Source organism: Perna viridis, chromosome 10, assembly GCF_037379345.1.
Source record: "Perna viridis isolate PV_CMFRI_1.1 ecotype Kerala chromosome 10, ASM3737934v1, whole genome shotgun sequence".
NCBI classification, from domain to species: Eukaryota; Metazoa; Mollusca; class Bivalvia; order Mytilida; family Mytilidae; genus Perna; species Perna viridis.
The window spans coordinates 14,081,571-14,101,044 of record NC_142454.1 but is presented as its reverse complement, the minus strand read 5'-3'; the positions used below and the strand labels follow the sequence as shown (position 1 = coordinate 14,101,044).

The 19,474-nt window shown below is 33.0% G+C and overlaps 1 protein-coding gene and 1 long non-coding RNA gene across 17 annotated transcripts in view; one reads left to right on the top strand and one right to left on the bottom strand.

The window, feature by feature from the left end:
* Nucleotides 1-19,474, top strand: part of LOC148604626 (transcription intermediary factor 1-beta-like) — a 293,163-nt gene that overhangs the window by 121,598 nt on the left and 152,091 nt on the right. For 5 of the 16 annotated variants that reach the window (XM_088550087.1, XM_088550093.1, XM_088550086.1 and 2 more), the window contains one exon: nucleotides 15,811-15,834. The exons of 9 other annotated variants lie outside the window; for them this stretch is intronic. In XM_088550087.1, coding sequence (XP_088406213.1) covers nucleotides 15,811-15,834 — 24 coding nt within the window. Of the gene's footprint in view, nucleotides 1-15,321; nucleotides 15,369-15,810; nucleotides 15,835-19,474 lie in introns of all 16 variants that reach the window. 2 more of the 16 variants (XM_088550083.1, XM_088550084.1) reach the window with 1 other exon arrangement.
* LOC148604633 (uncharacterized) lies at nucleotides 14,915-15,846 on the bottom strand. The gene is made up of 2 exons (XR_015916103.1): nucleotides 15,723-15,846; nucleotides 14,915-15,072 (listed from the first exon to the last, which is right to left on the bottom strand). It is a non-coding gene; the product is annotated as an uncharacterized LOC148604633 (long non-coding RNA).

The window sequence follows — 19,474 nt, the reverse complement described above, 5'->3', positions numbered from 1 at the left end:
TTTTAGAAAAGCAAAGGACACGTTACCCTACCGGTGTACCTGGTCTATGCTCCCAGTTTTTATTGGAATTCGAGTTGCTCATATACTCTTATGTATTATATTAGTTTCTTTATGTTCTTTGTTGTGTTTGTTTTCCATGTCTGGTATTTGTCTCTAAATTACATTCTTTTGCTTTCCGCTAGGATCTTGGTTCCCTTGATTACTTTAAGATATAATAAGGAAACCATTACATTACCTGGATCATGTCTTGCCACATGTTGGTCCGATATATATCATTATGGTTGGGATTATTGTAATACACTACGTTTTCATACAAATTACTCTTAATTCTTTGTAAAAATCTGGCTTCTCCTTCTTTGATGTGAATGTCGTGATCATGTCATAATAAAAAAACAGATTCACATTGTTGTAAATTGAAATATAAAGTCCATAGTATCATTGCAGGTTGGTGAATAGATTGCAATATTATGCTTAAAAAAACTGTGTTTCATAAAATTCTCAAAAAATAAGATTTTTCTCCAATTATCTACTTCAAGCGAATTGATCGGTCAAAAGTTTGGTAAAGAAAAATGTTTCAGGATAATCCCATCTCAACAAGTTTTATACCACGCAAATATAGTGTCGTCGATATGACAGCAAAACGATTCAAAAGATTCTATATATAGCTGTTATTACCACTCAGTAGGACTTACATGGAATCAATTTAATTGATTTTAAACTACGGCTATTGCACACTGTTTCCATTCTGAAATGTGAACAGGGGTTGAATACAAAAATCTATCGAGAATACTTACCAAAATACCGGCACTAGACCTGCGACAATCGCAAAGGGGAGCTGTTGATGTTAATGCCTATAACAATCATGTCATGATTGTTTATTGGCTCTCTGAATTTATTTCAAGAAATCATATATTGTACGTTTAATAATCCAAAAAAATACTCATAATATACACGCCGAATTGCATGTTACAGGTGAGCATTACTTGTAAATGCAAATACGAATGATTCAAAAACGTTTGCAAGACTTTAGAAATTCCAATTAATAATGTGAAATTAAGGTAATAAACAAACCACTATTCATTCATACATCATTTATATTTAGATCTAAATTACCTTGTCCACAGTATATATGGTTATGAAGCATTAATGCTTTCTATTAGATAGTATGTAGTTGGCAGATTATATACATAGTAGGTTCAAGATTCTAATTCTTTATCACACTATGTAAAGAGGTTATCAGAATTCACACAATAAACATATCTCTTTCTTAATGTCATATGGATGATTCTCAAGGAAACCTTCAGCTGATCAGTGACTGGAACGATGGCTATTGGTCAAATTTCTCACCGAATAAAATATTTCTTATGTCTGGGATAGATTGTATCTGATCTATAATTATCACAGACAATATTGAAAATTTATTATGAAATTGATCCACCATATTATATAAATACTTTACACAATATCAAAAAAATTTAAAAACAAACTTAGATAATTTGTCATTTTATTCAGTACTGTGATAGTTTCTGTAATAAAAATTAACAAACAAACAATTTTTTGCGAATTGAACGGTAGCCATGTGTACACTGACAACTAAATAATTAAAATAAGGTAGAGCTGATAACATAGCCAGCTAATAAGACATTTTTGTAATCACACTTTCTGCAATAAAACAAACAAACAAACAAACAAAATTGACACAAATGCATCAAATGTGCTCTTCTTTTCCATTCATTTCTAGCTAAACAATATTAAAAGGATGAAAACATATGATTCATAAAACCTATTCAATGCTATGGTAAAGTTCTGAGTTCAAATTATTTGCTAAAAAGCTTTAGTTGAGAAATAGTTCAAACCACTCCGATGATGTCATGTTGCCATGGATAAAATAAAATTGACAATGCATTACGTAAATCTCTATCTATGATTTTAAATCATGAAATGGCGATGCATTTACATTAGGACAAAAATGAAAAAGTGTGTCGTTGATTCACGAAGAACAAATCTTATATTAGTCTACTAAATTATCTCTGTTTGGGAAAGGATGGAATATACTGGTTCATCAGTGCTAATGCAAGTTTAAGAAATTGCTAACACCTACGTCGAGTAAGAGACGACATAAAATCCAGTTAAAATGAGCACGATTTCTTTTAAAATCACTTTTGAAATCGTGTGTACATCACATTAAATTATACACCCAAGACAATAATATCTAGGTCAAGTGATTAAATGTTTTCCTTTTGACATTTAATTAACATTTTGTTTATATTTCCTTATTAATGTGGTCACCCCTTTCCAATTCTGTGTTATTTTTAAATCAAAGAAAAGTTTTGTGTATGTCTAAAATCAGATACATAGTAACTTTAAGGTATATGTATCTTCAAATTAAAATTATAACAGGTTTTAGGCAATTTTTACAAAGCATTGTTTCATACTAATGTTCAGATTTTTGAGCACACCTACCTATGTTAATATAGTCATGTTATTCTTAATTGTGTGTTTTTTGTTTTGTTTTTTGTTTTGTTTTTCTTGTTTTTTTTGTTTTTGATTTCTCTTATTTAGTTTCTTTTATTTATTTGTTTATGGTTTGTTTTACTTTGTTTTGTTTTGCTTTTGCTTTTGTTTTTGTTTTTGTTTTTGTTTTCATTTTTTTCATTTTTCTTTTTCACACGATCAGATTTAGTTGGTTGCACAAAATATAAAGGTCACAAACTGAATGTATGTATACAGGACACGACTGGTCTGTATCTTCAGTAGGCCAGTACACACAAAAATGATACTATTGAATTTCTAATTTACTTCTCAGTCATTTTTGATTTGTTTAAATTCGAAAAAGATCATTTTCCGGGCATCAAATTAACATATGCTGTATACATTTCATTTTACTTCGATAGAACAAGGCAAAGTAAATAAAAGTTCCTAAATTTACCGTTTAAAAAACGAGGATTGAAAAATTGGTTGTGTTTCATACTCTATATATTTGATTTTGATACTTTGAATTAAAGGTGATGGTAAAATATATACAAATCAATATCATTTGTCAGGCAGACCGAACTACCAAGTGGTAGTCTACATAACATCAGGCAGGAGTAAATTTGTGTACATAAAAGAACCCAAATATGTCACTTTTATTCAGACACAATTAAAAACCACACAATCAATATTAGATATTCAATTACTTTTTTTCATAAAAGAACCCAAATATGTCACTTTTATTCAGCCTATATTGAACATATATGATCAATTAAGGCGCTTAGATTTTCCTCTTGGGGTGACAATTACTACAAAGCCTGAACAAAGGAATTTTTCAGAATTTTAAAATTTTCTTCTAAATCATCAGAAATTGTCTTTTTTAAGATTACCGTATTTCAAACAAGCTTTTGTGTGATACGGTACATTTAATATAGTGTCTAAGCTTTAAATGAGTCCAAGTAATAAATATTTGAACTTTTCCAAGTCAAGTTAGGTGGAACATTGCCACCCCTACCCATGAACTAAACTGTTAATTTTTGGCATAAGCTTGTTTAAACTACGGTTATCTAAAAAAAAACAATTTCAAGTGATAGAGAGGAAAATTCTAAAATTCTGAAAATTCCCCTTTTCCGATTTTATAGTAATTGTCACCCCAAGAGGAAAATCTAAGCGCCTTGATTGATCATATATGTTGGGTACATCAATTTCTTCAATCTGAACACCTTACACTTGGGTTTTACGATGTCAATATGTTTTGAATGAGAGTTCTGTTTGATACTGAGACCAGTTTTCTAGGGGTAGGGGTAGTATTTTTAACATTTTTCTAAACACTTTTCTTGAAAATTAGTTTATCTTGGTTCATTTATGTAGAATGTAGAGTTAAATTATCTATCGAATGATACCAAATTTGAGACGTTTTAGTTGAGCATTAACTTGTAGAGTCGAATTTATGTGACGTTTGACCGAAAAAAATCGAAAATCCTATTTGCTTGCAAAATTCATCAGAAGAATCCAAGAAGTATAAATTATTATAATACTAAACAGGAAATACCACATAGGCCATTTTTACTGAAGCATTATTACTCTAGGGGTTTTGACATTGAAAAATATGTCAATTTAAGTATTTTTTCGGCAGGGTAGGGGTACGTTTTTTTTATCCCATAACTGTAAGTGTTACTGCAACTTTCTTGGTCTCACTGTAAAGCTGAAACACTAATCTACACGATGATACCCACATTTACTTAGTTTGTTTTACACGTGTTATCCCAGGAGGGCTTAGACTCTCATACAATTTAAGTCGGAAAAATCTTGGCTTTTTGACCCAATGAGGTACAAATATAGGCTTATACTGAAAAAGAATCCGAGAATATTCTTTAGCGACAAATTGATTCTGTAATGGGAGGTATAAAGGTACCTACGAATCAGCATGAAGTTGATGAGAGGGGGTGTGCTAGATCGACCATCCCAGACCATGGATTATATACCTAATTATTAAATTCATCAACCTGTTTTTACACAATTCCAAAAACAAATCCATTTAGTCTTGTAAATCTACTATATTCATATGAATATGCTAAATTTATTCTTATTGATCGGAAGTTCTGAACATGTCAATAACATAATCCTTTAGTCTGAAAAAAATGAATACACTTAACCGAAAGGGTTATCTTTGTTAAAACTTTGATTTATATTTTCCTGGTTCTAATATTGACTCTCTTGTCAATAAATTAGTTATTAATTAACTCTATAATATTTCGCCCTACTTCCTGCCATAAGTTTTTATCATGACACCTTGTTTTACTTAAATATTTTATTATATGTTTTAATAAATCCTGCAGGTTCACATATAGACAACTGTATCATCAATTGAAATAATACATTATTTACTAAGTTAGTCTATTCCATGTTTTCTATTTAACCGATGTAGTTTAATAGTACTTTTACAACGTTCAAGACGAATCCAACATAGCATTATTATGTCAAGCGTATTTGAACGTTATTGTTTTTCATCTTGACTTTTGCACGAAAACCTTGTTTTACCTATAGACATTCTATGACATAGTTTTATGAAATCCGGTTGGACGTGTTTTTATTGATATTTTTTGTTTGAATAAACAAGGTGTGCTTATCAGTTGTTTTAAGATTTTGAAATAGCTTACAGAAAAAGCGAGTACTCTTTCGAAATAGATACAGTTTGCCATTTCTGTCCTATTTGTGCGTTTGTATTATGTATCGATCTCAAAATCTAAATCCAAATTCATCATATTTTTATATTTCTTTTTGTTTATATTTTTCACTACTGTATCATGTTTGGGGAAGGGATGGGCGTTCACAGACATAATTAAACCCGCCACATACTTTACATGCCTGTCCAAAGTCAGGCACTTGTAGTACAGAGGTTTTTTGTTTGTTTGTTTTTTTTTTTGTTGTTGTTGTTCATTATTACCCGTTTTACGTTTTATCTTAGATTAGGTTGGTATTTTTCTTTTATGAACAGTTTTAATTCATCTATTTTGGGGCTTTTACAGCTTGCTTTATTGTATGGATTTCGCCCATCATTGAAACCGTATGATGACCTGTAGAAGTTTAAATATTCTTTGCTTGGCATTTTGCGAATTCCTGTCTCATTGTCAATTATACCACATCTCCAATTTGTTTATAATTCAAACAGAGTTTATCATTTATTTAAGCTTCATATATCTGAAAATGTTCCCATCAAAATGATTCCGTATTCATTATCCCGTAATTAGTCTTCTTATATAGGCACTAGATTTGCTAGAAAAATTCCAAGTTTTCCGTAGATATAAGTTGCATTAATGTATTGAGGAAGGTTAATAGAAATGTTTATTTTAAATGAAATCTGATATGACTTTACAACAACTATACATAATAAAACACCTCCATACATTTCGGTAAAGTAAAAGCTGATGACTATTCATCAAATAAGGTTATGCCATAAGTTGCATAATATCTGGTTGGCTATTTGTAGCTTTTTATAGCAACGCAACTTTGTCTATTGAATTTAATAATATTTTTTAAATTTTATAATAATTTCAACTTCAATTATTGACAACTAGCTAATTAATAGTAAATAAGCACTTAATGATATTCGTTTGTCCTGAGACATAGTCATATATATGCAAGCATGTACAAAGATTAAAAGAGAGATGTGCATGAAGTAATTATCAGATCAGTTTGAAAAAAGACAACTATAAAACGATTAAAGTTCTTCAAATTATCTACTCAATAGAAAAAATAGATAGGTGCCGATTCTCTTAGACACTTTGCAGATATGTTGATATCAGACTCTAGACTTGGACAATGTTCCAATATTACAGTAACATTACCAAGAATCACATGGAGTAAGCGTTCTCTGTTAGTTAAGACAAGTCCCCGTCAAGGTAAACGTATGTTTCGACCCCAAAAACTTCAAACACTGTGTTCCAATATGTGTCTCTTATGACGTCAGTACATGAGCAGTCCATAGTGAAATGCTCAATTGTGTCGTAAAATTGTCTGCCACAAACCTTGCACACTGACATGTTTGTTTGTAGAACACACGTTAACAGCTTTAACATGAAAAATATGTTAGACAGTTCATTCGTACCATCCAGTGAAAACACCAGTTGTGTGAACGTTTTTAAAGCGGGAGAAGTCAGTATCACTGTTCATTCTAGTTAAATATTCATTATATGCTTTGGAAGCTATTGCGAGAGTGACAATTCGTTTCCAAACCATTTTAGGTGGGAAGTTTTTGGTTTTGGTGTTACATAACTATCAAGAATAATTTTCCAAATTGTATTTTACAAATATCCTGTATATATCTGCAATATACCCATACATGTCACTGGTATCACAGGAAAACAAATAAAGTCTCTGAAGGAATACACACTTTGCTGTATGACTAGGCTCAACTTCTGGAAGAACATTACTTTCTTTCTGTCAATCTCAAACATGATGTCAATTTTACCGAGCAAAGTTTCCACCATATCAGATTGTGTAAGTGTTCTTAAGTTCAGTAATCGTTTTAGTGAATAATGTTGCATTTTACGCAAAGAGTTTGTATCGTTTATACTTAAATTCGTCCATAACTCAAATCCTTATAAGGCTGACGGAAGCACGATTTTCTTATAAAATGTATGGTATGTCAATGGATTAAATACAGTGTTCATATTACAAATCTCAAAAAGTCCATGGAAGGATTTCCTGCCTTTGTGACAGACCTTAACTACGGCGTCCGAACATATAAGGAAATTTATTAGTTACTCGGCCTTTTCGGAATATGACAATGTCAGTCTTTTCACTACTGAATTCGAACAACCACGTATTAGCATTTTGGTAACATATATCAACAAGGGACTGTTGCCACGCTGGACTGATGGCGAGTAATGCAAAATCATCTGCGAATGCTGGATTACCACAGACAATGTTACTAAGTTTTAATCCATAAGTTGATGTTTCCAGTTGATTCAACAAGTCATCAATAAAGAGTTTGATCAGGAAGGTAGATAAAACGGCCCCTTGTCTAACGCCTCTTTTGACGGTTAACCATGTTGACGTTACACCATTTAGCAACACAGCTTTTTTTCATATACAGATAACACTGGTCTATAATTCGTAACACCGGGCCCTTGATTCCTAAAGATTTTAGCTTTTGTATAAGTCCGGAGTGCCAAATGCGAGCTTTATATCTAGGAAAGCGGTGAATACAGTACTATTGGACTAAAGAGCTGATCAGATGGTCTCAGACAGAGTAAATGACGTTGTTACACAATTCAGAGTTTTTGTGAATCCTTGATGTTGTTTGTTTGGGAAATCAATTGAAAATGTTTTAATCCAGTTCTGCACTCTTTTTCAAACAAATTGTAGAACGCACATAACAGAGCTACAGGTCGATATGATTCACATTTATAAGACGGTTTTGATCCTCCTTTGTGTACAGGTATAATAAGACCATTCTTCCATGTATTTGGAATATAACCAACAGAGATGATGGCGTTAAAAAAGTTTTGTTAACAGTAATAACATTTTCTTTCCCGCATATCTCAAATGCTCGTTATTAATTCTATCTACTCCAGGGGCCTTATGTAACTTGAGTGATTTCACTTCAGTGTCTATTTCTCCTATGGAAAAATGATCGTTCAACATTTGATTTTCGACTTCATTGGGTATATTGCCAAAAGATTATCTATAGATTCGACTTTCAGTTGAATCAGCAATTTTGCTATAAAATTTTGAGAAGATGCTAGCTATGTCAATAGGATTTCTGAATGTGGTATTATCAATTGTCCAATTCTTTACATGTAGCAGTTATTTTCTTTGTTTGACCGTTCCACAATTTCCAGAAGTACCGAATATCACATTCCGTAGCCTCGTCTATTTCACGAAAAACATTATCTTGGTATTCATTGTATGCGTCAGTTTGTGTGTCAATAAATAATTGTTTAGCAGCTTTATATTTTTAAATGATTCGTCCTCTATTCCACGCGGCCTTCCCTCGTCAATCCAGATTGTCCGCTTTTCTCTGGCGAATTTATGTGCTTTTCTGACGTCGACTGCCCAATAAGACAGGGGAGTTGATATTTCGAGTTGATATGTTGATACGAGATCGCCTTATAAGATGCCGTTAATAATATATTAGTTATCGATTCGTTTAGAAGGTCTATGTATTCAACGGAATAACGGTCACCGGGTACCTCTAACAACGGCGTTAAATTGCAGTCTACTTGTATCTGATAGTTTATCAGGTGCTCAGTTGTTGCCTTATTCCATCCAAAGCATGGAGGTCAGTCATTGTCATTTGTATTGAAGCCACGACTGGCACAGTGAACACGCAAAATGGTCTGAAGCAATGTCCGTATCGGCCGTACTGACAACTTCACAATTTGAGAAGCAATCTCGGAATGTCTCCGGTTTTAAGATATAGTCAATCATTGTTCTCAATGTCGGGAAAGTGTATGTTTGACTGGTGCACAGGTTAGTTTTATTAACAGGTACTAAAGAATTAACCTGCAAGAAGTCTTTGAATAATTCAATTTTCTTTTGGGCGATCGCTGATGCTGGCTTAGTATCAAACTGTGCGTTAAAATCACCAGCAAATATCACTGGACCAAACTGGGAATAGGACTTAAAAAAGTCGTCAAGGCATTGGATAGAATCCTTATAGTCATGTATTGCATTGTCTGAAGAAAGATACAACACAAACACAAATATATTTTGATTGTCTGAGAGGAACATTCGCTGATACGACTTTCTATAGGTGGTTCAATACAATTAATACTGAACTACAAGTTATTATTTATAAGTAATGCGTGTTTACCACCACCAATGTACCGAGAATAGTCTGTATTCAGTTCGTCGCATAACTTGTAGTTTGGATGAATAGAATCAATGGAACCAAAACATCTCTCGTTCAATCTCAGTTAAAAAAACAGGTATATCACATTTATAATTATCCAGAACTTTATTTATGCAAAACGACGACGATGTAACACCTCGTACATCCCATGTTAAAATTGAGAGATTTACCGCCATTATCAATAGACTAATTATCTCTATTAAACGAATAATCGAGTGTCTCATTGTCATTTTGGGTGGTGTTTAATTCCTTGGGTAACCAAAACCACCAGAACGAATTTAATAATTATCCCTTCTTTCTTGCCAATAATTGTTATTGAACCATCCCCTACATTTCACATTTTCTGGCCACAAATCGGATTGTTCAAGTATTTCAGCGTGTTCACGGGGTAAGTTAATTTTTGCGTCAAATTTACCGTTTCTACTACTAGATATAGCGATATGCGTTACTATCGGACCTTTATTCTCAATGAAATGAACTATTTCAGACTTCGTTGATCTTTTATCAATATTATCAACATAAAAACTTGTTTTTTCGCTTTCGCCGTACAACACCAAAAAAATACGCCTGAGGAGTCTTTAGAAGAAACAGGTTTAGACGAATGCCGATCAATACACACCGGTATCTTATAATTAATATTTGCCTCGTCGTGTACAACGGTATCGATTTAGCTTCAAGCGCTTGCGTGTTATTATTGTCATACGGTTTACTTGACGAATTTGAGTTGTTAATCTCTTCACGCCTCGAACCCATTAGCTCTGTCTCTAAATTATGATCATCGCCACGAGCAATTGGTTTGTTTACTACTTTAGTTGTCTGTTGTGGATTAGCGTCGTGTTTAATTTGAGATGATTTCCGTGAAGTGTTTGTATTTGTTTTAATGTCACGTTTGTGGCTTTGTTCAATAAACTCTATACGTTTTGTGTATTTATCATAGTGAAATTCGCAAAAAGCTTTATCATCAAATGTTTTCTTGTAGAAAATCAAATTTGTCACTTTTGAGTTGATCTCGTCAATATGACGTTGCAGCTGATTTTTGAGGCCGATAGTTGTTTCATTAGCAGTTTTAAGACTAGAAGAAAGTTTTATTTCTGACTTTTTACGTTCCTTTATTTCATTCTCTAATGTTTCAACTCTACCAATAAGTGAATGAACTAACGCATTTAAATTAATGTTAACATTCGGACGTTCAGTTTCATGAGTTGTACTAACGGAGGTTATGCGATTTACTAAACACTTAATGAATTTCTGTAGAGTCGCCGAGGATAAACAGATTCATGATATAACAGTATCTTGCATATTTATAACTGCATGTACTAGCTTTTGTTGTTTCTTCTGTTGTTCTTCCCTTTTGGGCCACTGTCAATGTACGAACACGGCTCGTAAGCATAGTTCTGTACTAAGTTATGACGTTATCATCAGCGTCAATCAGATCAAGTAATGTTTCTATGTAAATGCATCTTTTGTCTTGTCATGGAGCTCATTGTCTAAATGTTCAAAATAGTTTTGGTTTGACATTTGAGATAGACCATGGCCGACACTTTGTTGACTGAGTGAAAAATCGCCATTTTGATTGTTTCGATTTTCTATGTCACTATTATAACCAACACTCATTGATTCATGTTGCGTTTGCGAATGTGGGGATATACTACCACTGGAACCTGATTGCGAACTTGATGCAATATTCTTTGTATCTTCGTGTGAAAGAAAACTATCCATTGAACTTGATATATTCACATTTGCATTCGTCTGGGTGTATGTAATTGATGGTCAGTTACAACAATGATTTACTGATGTTATTAATGCAATAACCGTCACCTTAAGCTCATAATTTGGATTTTTCACACCTTTAGATAGGGTGGCGACTCTAACGACAGTTTTATTTTTTTATATGAAATAGTCTGTGAAATTAGGCCTAATTTCTCTCACACTTTAATTATAAAAGCCCAATAATAATATATTGCAAGTGATTCCATCTTGTCATGAAGTTTAAATGACCATGAATTGTTCTCCATATACTAAGGTTCCTCAACTATCTTTTGCATTAAACTTTTGTCATGATCAACCACTTTCGAAACATGTTAACTTTTGATAATCTTGTATACGGACACAAATGCTACAGCTATTCGTATGTTTTGCACCAGTCACCACGGTCATACTATTTATACCAGTCAGCTCATTATAAATGCCAACTTCGTAAAGCATAGCTTTTGCATTAAAACATAGGCAAAGGTAAAAATAGTTCATTGACAACTTCAATCATTTTTCTGAAGAATAATTCAACTGTTAAAAAACATGTTGGCTCTAATAGACTATAGCTATTTCAATGGATAGTTGTTTCTATTTCTAGTAATTGCTGTTTGGTACATTTGGTACAGTTTAATTGTCCTTACGTAATATAATTTTGACCATGGGTATTTCTTTCTAATGCGATTAATTAACAGGAACAGAACGTTTAAACCATACCGGTTAGAGTGGTAATGCAGTATCAGAATATCAACGATATCAACTAAGTAGTATTCACATCCGTACATTTAGAACAGTAAAGCGCAAAGATACGGAGAAAGTTTAGAAAATGTTGATAATTTTTCGAAGAACTGTTATTTGACTAATGATCTTTATTGCTAAAATATTCTAATTAATTGTTATTATCGAAATGATTTATTAATGAAGATATATGGTACTATTTTCTGGAAACATAGACAAAGGAAAGGGGATACAAAAAAGTAACAAGGCAAAATAAAGAGTAGACACTTAAGCAGACGAAAAAGTTTAAAATTAAATAATTCTCACCGTGCAAAGCGCACCACGCGAATTCGTTGTATTCGAATATAGTCCTTAATATCAATGGACTTTTTCCTTCAATAGTTCCAGACAAACACAGTTTTTAGCATCCTTGAGTGTACAAACTTGCAATAACACAAAAGAATGTTCTTATTGCTAGAATGTGTTGATTTTGGAAACACTATATGTCTCATAGGATGAATGGTGAAAGTCTTATGTTTCTACGCCTTACGGTTTAAAAAAAGTTATATAACTCATACAAGGAGTAGTTTGATTGCTTTGATCTACAGGACATTTTGGCCAAGTACAAGACAAACATTATGCACTTGTCAGTTAGCCTCTATCTATACAAGTTTTTTTCGTATAGAGGAAAAAACGACAAATCGGTGTTTGGGGAGGTAACTCAAGGCGCGTTAATTTGTCATTTCCCTACAAGTCCTTAACGCATAGTCCTTGTGATCTAGATCTATAGTTGAAGTGTCATAACAATTTGTCTCATACGTTTTTTGTCAAATCAATTTTCAGAATTAATTTAAAGGAGGAAAAGTAATAATAATCAAAAGAATTACAGTAAGACCCCCTCCCCCTGTGGGGATTACAGTAAGGTCCCCCTCCCCTGTGGTGATTACAGTAAGGTCCCCCTCCCCCTGTGGGGATAGACCGTAATAAAATTTGTTGCAAACACTGGAAATGACCAAGTAAATTATATTTTGGTGTCGCAATCACAAGGCGGTGAATTTGTTTTACTTTTTTTGAATTTTCGGTGTTTTCCCACCAATTCCTTTAATTCACCATTTTTAAAGATAAAAATACATAACGACATTTCAAACGAAGCAGAAAAGGCTAATAAGTCGATTGAAAGCAGTTAACATTATTTTTCTTTCACCAAATTTGCAGAATTTGAAAAAAAAAAAATCCGTTCGACAAATAGTTTTCGATTGATTTATCAAATGATCTTGACCTTTGATCTTTGACATTGGTAGAAGCAATTAACTTACTGAGGAAGAAAATATGTAGTTGCTAGGTACTTTTCATACTAGAAAATGGCCGTTGCTATGACAAAAAACGTTAAAAAACAGGTTTTGATCAATAACTCCAACAGTGTTGAAAATACTGAATGGAACCTTATACTTTCCTTGTAGAGTTTCTTGTTCTGAACAACTTTGTCATTTACATTACACCTCTATCTCTTATGATTTTGTCTCTATACGCGAGTTTTAATTTTAAAAAAAAAGATTGATGGGCGATTACTCCTACAGGTCATAAAATACTGAATGGAACCCTATACTTTTCTTATACGTTTTTTTTTTATCATGAACAACTTTGGTATTTACATTACCTCTCTTATGGTTTTGGCTCTGTACATGGGAATTGTTTGGTCAAAATTCGATTTATGGGCAATCACTCACTTATAGTTGGTCGGAGGGTTTTGTGATCATAGAATTATTGTAAATCTTGACAAGGCGATAATTTTTCCAATTCCATGCTTGCTTTTATCTAATACGGTTTTCGAGGAATATCCATGGATGGCTTTGACCGACGGGACATTTTTGTTGGCCATGTACAAGACAAACATTATGCACTTGTCAGTTTGTCATTATCTATACAAGTTTTTCCTATAGCCAGCATTCAACAGTTCAGTTTAGTTTCGCAATTGTGGTTAGGAATGAAAAATGACAGTAATGGAAACAGGTGGTTGCTATAGTGATTGAAAATGAAGAATCTATTATTGATAAAACATTTTCTGAAAAAGGAGACTTTTAGAAGTATTTTGCAATGTTTTATATATTTTCAATGTTGAAAGGGCTTTTTTCAATGACAATTTGACTTCATTGTGAAAGTGAAAGTATGCCAAATTTAATGAGTGGATTACAAAGTGAAATAGTTCAAAATCTAACCGGTGATGCCCACATGAGGAAGGGTTTTTCGAAGGAAAAAGTTTTGACAGTTTCAGGGCCTGAAATAAAAATTTAAGATATTTTGCGGGAAATGTGATATTGTAAAACCTGATTTTATCAACTTCTTTGCAAATTTTCGCATATTTCTGCATGGTTTCTGTGGTAATCCTATTTGCTGTGGGTAATTGTTTTGCAAGCCTTGGCGTGAGCTATTTCTAGATATAAAGATTTAAAGATGCTTGACATTTTTTCATGGTGACAAATGCTACAAAACATCAGATTACAAGACGAAAATTAGGCAGTTCTACAATACTGTTGAATGCTAGCATAGAGGCAAAAACGATAAATCAGTGTTAGGGGAGATAACTCAAGGCACGTTAACGTGTCATTTCCCTGCAAGTACGTAACGCATTGCCATAGTGATTTAGATTTATAGCCTGAAGTGTCGTAACAATGTGTCGCATACGTTCCTTGCCAAATCCATTTAAGAAGTTACGGAAGAGAAAAAAATGATAATCGAAAGACTTACTGTAAGTCTGCGTAAATGCTCTAGAAATTTTAACATTGAACCATATGTAAATTTTTGGATTGAGCAGGGGTATATATTTAGACATTATCAAATACAAGTATCTTTCATATTCTGGATCAATAGTATTTCTGGAAATACATAGAACATCAATAAGTAAAGACATCAGCGCTAATTGTCGAAAAGTGCATTTCACTAAACACATGTAATTGTAATAATTGTGATATAACTAGATTAGGCTACTACATTTTCTTATTTTCATTATTTATTAAATGTCAAGATGGTTTAAACTTTAGAGCAATTGAGTTATAAACATCTAGATTATTTGATAATAAGGATACAAATGTGACTTCTACTGATAAGAATCCACTGAAATATTGTTTGCCCACAATTTTATTAGTTAAGGAGGAATGTAAAGGTTCCAGATATCATCTTTATGTTGATGAGGAGGGGAACAATCTTGGACTGACACTACTAATTTCATTTGCTGCACGTTGTGATTTGATGCACCACCTAGAGATCTTTCATGCAACCTAACAAAAATAAGAAATATGTAACCTCTTCTAGACCAACAAAATAAATTCAGAAATAGGAAACATGTAATCTCTTCTAGACCAACAAAATAAATTCAGAAATAGGAAACATGTAACTTCTTCTAGACCAACAAGATAAATTCAGAAATATAGTTAATAATGTTAAGTCAGAGTTATTTATATCATTCTTATAAAACCAACGCATTAATATTTTGATGTATTTAAAAGTAATCTAACATAAACAAAAATCAACCTGGTGAGAAAAAATCGAAACTTTATCGCTGTGAGGAATGTGGGTATGTATTACAAAATTGTATAATGTAATTTATACGAAATTCCAATGCCATTGGAATCTGAATTAAAAATTGTTATACACAAACGAAAAACAAATTTTGTATTTGTCTTGATATACCATACAGTCAGATTGTAAATAAAAAAGGTGTAAACAAAATTTCACATTATGTTTAGATCTTTAATAGAAGGCAAAAAGAAGAAAAACAGAAATAAGAATTAAATACGCTTAAAAAGCCATCAAGACGAGATCAAAGAAGAAATGATAATAAGAATATCGATTTTAATTAAAATATTTTGTTTGGTCAGATTTGGAAAATATACAAACGGTTATGTGAATCTTATATCAAACTACTCACAACACGTCCATAACTATTTCCACATGGAACATATTTACACATTAACAATAACGTATGTTGATGTTTATTTTTTTCCTTTTATTTACAGATATGAAAAGAAGATTCCTTTGGAGTGAGTATTGAATTGTTGTCTATAAATCTACTGTGAAGGTTAGACAGGTCAACACTGATAGTGTGCCTAAATATTTCTGATTGGTAACGTGACTATTAGATGTAGCGCAATAATGACTTGAACGTAACACTTTTGTAAAAAGAACAATACACTTATAAATTAAATAACACTTAATTATCACTTCATCAGAAACTTTAATAGGTAACATAATAAATGAGAAGTCACATCCGAAGTGCTAAAAATTAATAGTTCACCTTTTTTATAACGGGACTGTAGATTGTAAACATTATACATGTTATAGTAAAATCAGTTCTTACGGACGTAATCGTAGTGAGGTCAAACAATGTCACTAGGCCAGGGAGCAATACGAAATGCTAATATCTGGCTGACATACGTAATGTAATATCACTAGCAGATTGTTGATTAAAAATGGGTTTTCCCATCCAATTTTTGTTTACGGAAATATAGTTTTTTTATTCAATCTATATCCGATGGATTTATCGACAGCCCTTACTAGATTATTGGAAAATGATAGATTTCCAATTTATTTTCATTCTTTGGATATTGTTTTCACAAAAGATAATCGATCCCTAATTGTATCCCTTCGTAAAAGAAACTAAGTTTTTTTGGTATAACACTACATCGAATCTTGCCTATTTAGTACTTGCATTACTACTCAAAATCGAGTCCACCGAACTGTAGTGACCGATTATTTCTGATGCTGGTAGTTTTGATGGTGATGTAATTTTTTTTAAATATGATTAGCTTTACTTTCTATTCAGTTGCTTGATGTTGGGGTTATTTCAGGTTTGTCTGAGTCAAGCTCAATGGCTAAGGTATTCTGTTTTAATGATTTATTTGTTGATCTCAATGTTTACAAATGGGACAGGGACAATGAGATAAAGAATAAACAAGGGAACAAAGGTTATTGCGGCAATCAAAAGAATGCAATCCAGCGACAAAGACCAGGCATGGAAAACAGACATACACAACAAAGAACATGAAGCAACTAAAATAATACACACAAAGCAATAAAAGCAAATGAGCAACTCGGACACCACTACAAAGTGGGAGAATGGACCAGGTGCACCGGTAGGGTAAGCGTCGTCTGCTTTTCTAGAAACATCCGCTTGGGTAGACAAACAAGGAAAGAAAAAACTATGACACGTTGAATGAATGATTTAAACAGATTTAATGGCGCAGATGGATACACTTAACGATCCACGAGTTCATGGTGACGACCGTTAAACTTTTGTAGTGATGATTTCAATCTTGTAGCAACATTACCCTGTTCCAGAAGCCAACTTGTTAGAATTCTAGCGCGATACAATAAGTCTGTGTAGTTTCTTCAAGCTCTGGCACAACTATTGACATCACTTTTCTTAAGACTAGATCTGTGATTTATTGTTACATTTTAAGTTCCTAACAAATTTTGATATTGTTGCAAATCCTATAATAACTGCATGAGCTCAGGAAAAACAAAATTCGTTTACATTGGTTAGAATTGGCTAGTTCTTGATAGCCTCTGCTTTAGCCGGATCAGGTGAAATGCCCCCAGAATTCATTATGTAACCTGAGAAGAATAGCGGTTTTTGGAGCTATTTTTATAAACTGCCTGACCAAGGCGGTTAAGTATTGTTTTCCGTCTGGTAATGTGTTTGTCAAACTATCTGAAAAATTCGTCGATGTAGACTACACATAATTCCATCGGAGTCCTAAAAGGATACATGTCATAAGTCTTGTACAAGTGGCTTCAACATAGGATGAGTCAAATAGCATTTTGGTAAATTCAAGCAAACCGTGTGTGCTGTAAGAAAGGCTGTCTTTGTTGCATCTATTGGCACTTTCGACTTAATGATAGAACGGCCAGTGGGTTGATCGGTCGGCAATTGATTATTGTTTTAATTTTGCTGGTTTAGAAAATATATCTAGAAAACTAGATGTTGCAGTGGACGCTTACCCTAATTCTGGTCCATGCTCCCAGTTTATAGTGGAGTCCGAGTTGCTCATTTGCTTTTGATACTTTGTATGTATGATTTTAGTTACTATATGTTCTTTGTTGTATACGATGGTTTTCCATGTCTGGTCTTTGTCCCTGGATTACATTCTTTTGATTACCGCTAAAACCTTGGTTACCTTGATTACTCTTTAATTTGTGTAATGTGGATATATCCGGAAAATAGAATTAGTAGCCATTGTAGGATATGGGGTGAATCAAATGAAAAAAATTATACTATGAGGAACTTGAAATTGTTAATTCATGGAAGACGCCATGGCAATATTGCACCTCTTAATAATAATTTAGAAAAAAATGTTAATACAAAATACGTAACTGTGTCCCTAAAGGCGTCACATGCATATATTTCTATCGTATAGAAAAGAAATGAACTCACGACCAAAACAGTTTTCCCTGCAAACTTAGCATTCTGATGGGGGAAAAAACTGTCCGTAACAAAAATGAAAGTTTCAAGTGCTCCTTTAATGTTGCTGAGTAGTAACAAATGTGTAGCGTCATGTCTGAAAAACTCTAATTCTGATGCTTTGATTGACATGTAACGAATAAGAAATTGTTGTTCCTTAATCATAAATGACCGTATCGCGCAATTATGCCACTATCTAGATTTACCTGTAATTTTTTGTGTCAGGGTTCTGTGCCAATGAAGTCTTAGCAACATCTTGGACCAAATTATGTTTAGGTCAAGTACCAACAGTTTTGCTCTACAAAAGAAACATTTGATGTTTTCTCAATTAGTTTTTAGTATTTGACTATACTAAGTCGTTAGCCCCAAGGTGAACTTCGAGGAATTCCGTAACTTTGTCTTGAAGACATGGTCAAAAACGGACCACCTAATGCCAGATTTGGTTATCCCGTCTATCTTTACTTTTTTGTAATTAAGCTTCGGGTTATCCTCGCCAGTTCGCTTTTTAGCTGCATCTCCTGCTGACCCAATTGTCCAAACTACAATTGGACCGAAAATCAAAATTTGAATTTACTTTATCGTTAATATGTGTATTCCAATGTAAGGTCATATACAGTTGATGTCCATCTACCTAATTTTTAATCTTATCGTTGCTAATACCGGTAATTATTTCTTGGCGGCACATATGTAAAGGAATGGGATTTAAATAGGTGCGCTCCTCGTATTTCACAAAATTCTATTGTTTTACATAGCACAGCTGACACCTGATACTGGGTTCATGTAGAACTGCTTAAGTGAATGAAGACTTGTTGACATCCCGGAATATTTAGACGTGAATTTAGAAATTTTCTCTAGTTAACGATGGGAAAAATGCTTGTGCGTTAGCGTAATTGTTAATTATGATGACTATAGAATAATCTCTTTGATGGTTTTTACTCCTTCAAACATTGATACCTAGTTGTTTATCGTTTATGCTGACATCAGACATTTGAATAGCTGATGTACTGGGATTTCCTTTGCGTTTAGAAGTGAAGTCTCTAACTCTAAGCATGTCAAAGAATACTAAAATAAAGGAAGTTCTTAAAAGTGTAGATTCGTACTCATTTAAACACACATTTTGGAGAGTCTTAATACGTTTTTGTAATGATGAGTGTGATCGATAACCTGCTATTTTTGCTGCAATTTTGCCTATGGATGGCATTTAACATTTTTGAAATAAC